This window comes from Oenanthe melanoleuca, chromosome 18, assembly GCF_029582105.1.
Source record: "Oenanthe melanoleuca isolate GR-GAL-2019-014 chromosome 18, OMel1.0, whole genome shotgun sequence".
Lineage (NCBI taxonomy): Eukaryota > Metazoa > Chordata > Aves > Passeriformes > Muscicapidae > Oenanthe > Oenanthe melanoleuca.
Genome location: NC_079351.1, coordinates 4567870 through 4570627, shown reverse-complemented (window position 1 = coordinate 4570627; position 2758 = coordinate 4567870). Strand labels below are relative to the sequence as shown.

Genomic DNA, 2758 nt, shown 5'->3' with positions numbered 1-2758 from the left:
CTCCCTGGGGAGGTGAGAACAGCCTCCCAAGGTCGTCTGCAGGACTGAGGAAGATGTGCCAAGGCTGTGGGGCAGCACAGCTCAGCCCATTGGGGTGGGATGCTCTGAACAACACTGACCCTGCCAAAATAACTGCACAGGACACAACTGGAGATGAAACCAAGGTCCCTCATCAGTGCCTGAGAGGATAACAGTGTCACTGCTGCAGAAATGAAAATGAGTCCCTTTATGGCTGGCAGGCAGAACTGTGAGCTCATATCCATGCAGAGCACAGCTCAGCATCAAACCATCCCCTGAGCAACGGCACCACATCAAATAAACCAGCGAACAAACATACCTGGGGATCACATTATCCTGCTGCACACGGGGAGTAAACATAGCAGAGAGGCAGGAGCTGAGCTCAGGCAGGGTCCCTCACACCACTGTAGTCCTTTTGCCAGGCAGGTCGGCAGGGTTCTCGTAGGCAGAGACGAGCCCCTTGGCCCAGCGGGTGCCGGGGGAGCCCTGCTGCATCACCACCAGCCGGATGGGGGGCTGGCTGTCTGCAGGGACCTCGGGGGCATACTCCTTGCTGGGATCCTTCCCTCTGCAGTCATAGAGCACGCAGGAGATCAGGAAAAGCAGAAGCAGAATTACATAGCTAGATACCAGAATGATGAGATTCAAGGTAACGGGGTCAACCTCCAAATAAAACTCCATTTGGTCCCATACTAGTGAGGGCAAACCCGGAGAATGAAGTTTCATATGCACGAATGAGCAAGTGCTAACTGATCAGAATAGATGTATTGGCTTTGAGGTAAAAATACACTAATCCTCAGGTCTCCTGTAGCAATGGATTTCCCTGAACCGGACGATTAAAGCAGCTCAGTTTAATAACTTAAGCTCCTTCTTTTAATGCCACGTTGCCTACAGTGGCAGAAGCTAAATTTGATTGCTATATTGGCAGGAAAACAACCCCCTTGCCCAGGGACCACCTTTTTCCTTGGTGGGCAGGTACCAAACTGGGTTTTCTCCAAGGGCATTTTGCAGAGCCTCCCTTCCTCAGGTGGGCTGAAAAAACCTGAGCTGTGTAATTAGTAAATGAATACAGAAATAATTAGAAAGTCATTTGCAAGGTAACTTTTCTCAAAAATCTCACAAGCCTGATCCTGATTTTAACTAAGACCTTTCTGCCCTGGGCTAGTGCTACAAAAGTGCTTTAAAGTGAATTAAAGCTGTTTATTGCCCAGATTGCTGTCAGTATTACAAGGACTCATCACACTGCTGTCACACACTGTCCTCTCTAGGACCCTGCTTCCAGAAGCTGCTCTGTCTCATTTGGATCTCCCACATGTGAAAATGTACAACAAAACTGCAGAATTTCTGTAGCCAGGGCGCTGCTGATTTCTTTCCCCTGTGATTTTCCTGCTGCTGATTTCTTTTTCTCTGCTGAAAAGAGGGTGAAGTTTGTGAGTGCCTGGCAGCAGGGCCAGGCTCCCAGGCACAAACCCTTTTGCACATTCCAGATTTATGTCTCTGAAGCTGAGGAGGGGTGGGGACACACAGAGCTGTGTCACCCACACTGTGCTTGGAGAGGGACCCTTACTGGGGGACAGATGTCCAGGGCAGCAGGGAGGCAGACACAGAGCAGGGGATGGTGCCAAGGAGCACCACAGACCCTACACCCACCTCTCCATGCAAAACTCCAAGGGTTTGGTTACAGCACAGGAGGCTTTTAGGAGGAGATTAGGCTGTCCTGGCTCTGAGCACTGCCAGAGCTGTGGAAAAGGGCTTTACCTGTCAGCAGGAACCTGATCTGGCGTCTGCGCTGTAAGAAATATGTCATGGGGCCATCCTGCCACTCCTTCTGAGGTCAGCATCAGCTGCATCCCCCACCCACCATCTGCCCTCAGCCTTGAGCTGGGCAGAAGTTTGCATCAGGAGTAATCCTGAGGCTGGCACTGCCACTGGCAGGTCTATTGCACAGTGCTGTGTCCCTGCTCTTCTGTGCCTGCCACACACCACACTGTAGGAGCACTAAAGTTTGGGTCACAGTGCCATGTCTGAACCAAACAGGCCATGCTCTGTATTGTATGCACCAGCCAAACCATATTTAGCCATTTTTCTCCATATTTTGCTGCCTAGTTGTTTTTCTGCATATTTTGCTGTTTTTTCACATCCTTAGCTGTTTTTCTGTGTATTTCTTAGTTTAGATCGATGCTTATAACAAGTGCACAAAATAAGATATTTTAAAGTGTTTTTCTACAACTTGTTAAAACCCTTCAAGGCCACTAAAACATAAATTGTGCTAAATCGACAAAAAAACAAAATACTGAGATTAAAAGACCCAAGATAAACGTGAGAAGTGAAGTTCTAGACAACCACCAATCATTGTACCTAAAGAGCTCGTGCAAGGCATGTGAACAGCATAAAAACACCAGTCAAAAAATGCATAATCACATAAACAATAGTCCTAAAATTTATAATTAAAGCTAAAAAGCAAACAATAAATCAGCTTCTGCATAATCATATAAATTTACTGTCCAAAAGTCCTGTTTCTCCCACACCACATGCTGTGGCTGAAGCACAGAATTTGTGTCAGGTGTGGTTTAGATGAGGCTGGGATTTTTTTTCAAGGCAGGTTATTTATTATGTACTTCCCATCCAAAGCAATGGTGATGGGAGCTGGGATTTGGTTTCAGTGTTCCCTGGGAAAAATCCTTTGGAAATCCCTCCAAAATTCTCAGAAGCACCAGCACATTTCAAGAGCAATAGGGTT

At 47.4% G+C, this 2758-nt stretch overlaps 1 protein-coding gene across 1 annotated transcript; it reads right to left on the bottom strand.

Annotated features, from left to right (window-relative positions):
* Window positions 1-414: 414 nt before the first annotated feature.
* SMIM36 (small integral membrane protein 36) lies at window positions 415-699 on the bottom strand. Its single transcript, XM_056506291.1, has one exon. It carries the CDS (start codon window positions 697-699, stop codon window positions 415-417), a length of 285 nt encoding a protein of 94 aa, XP_056362266.1.
* Between the last annotated feature and the right edge of the window lie 2059 nt (window positions 700-2758).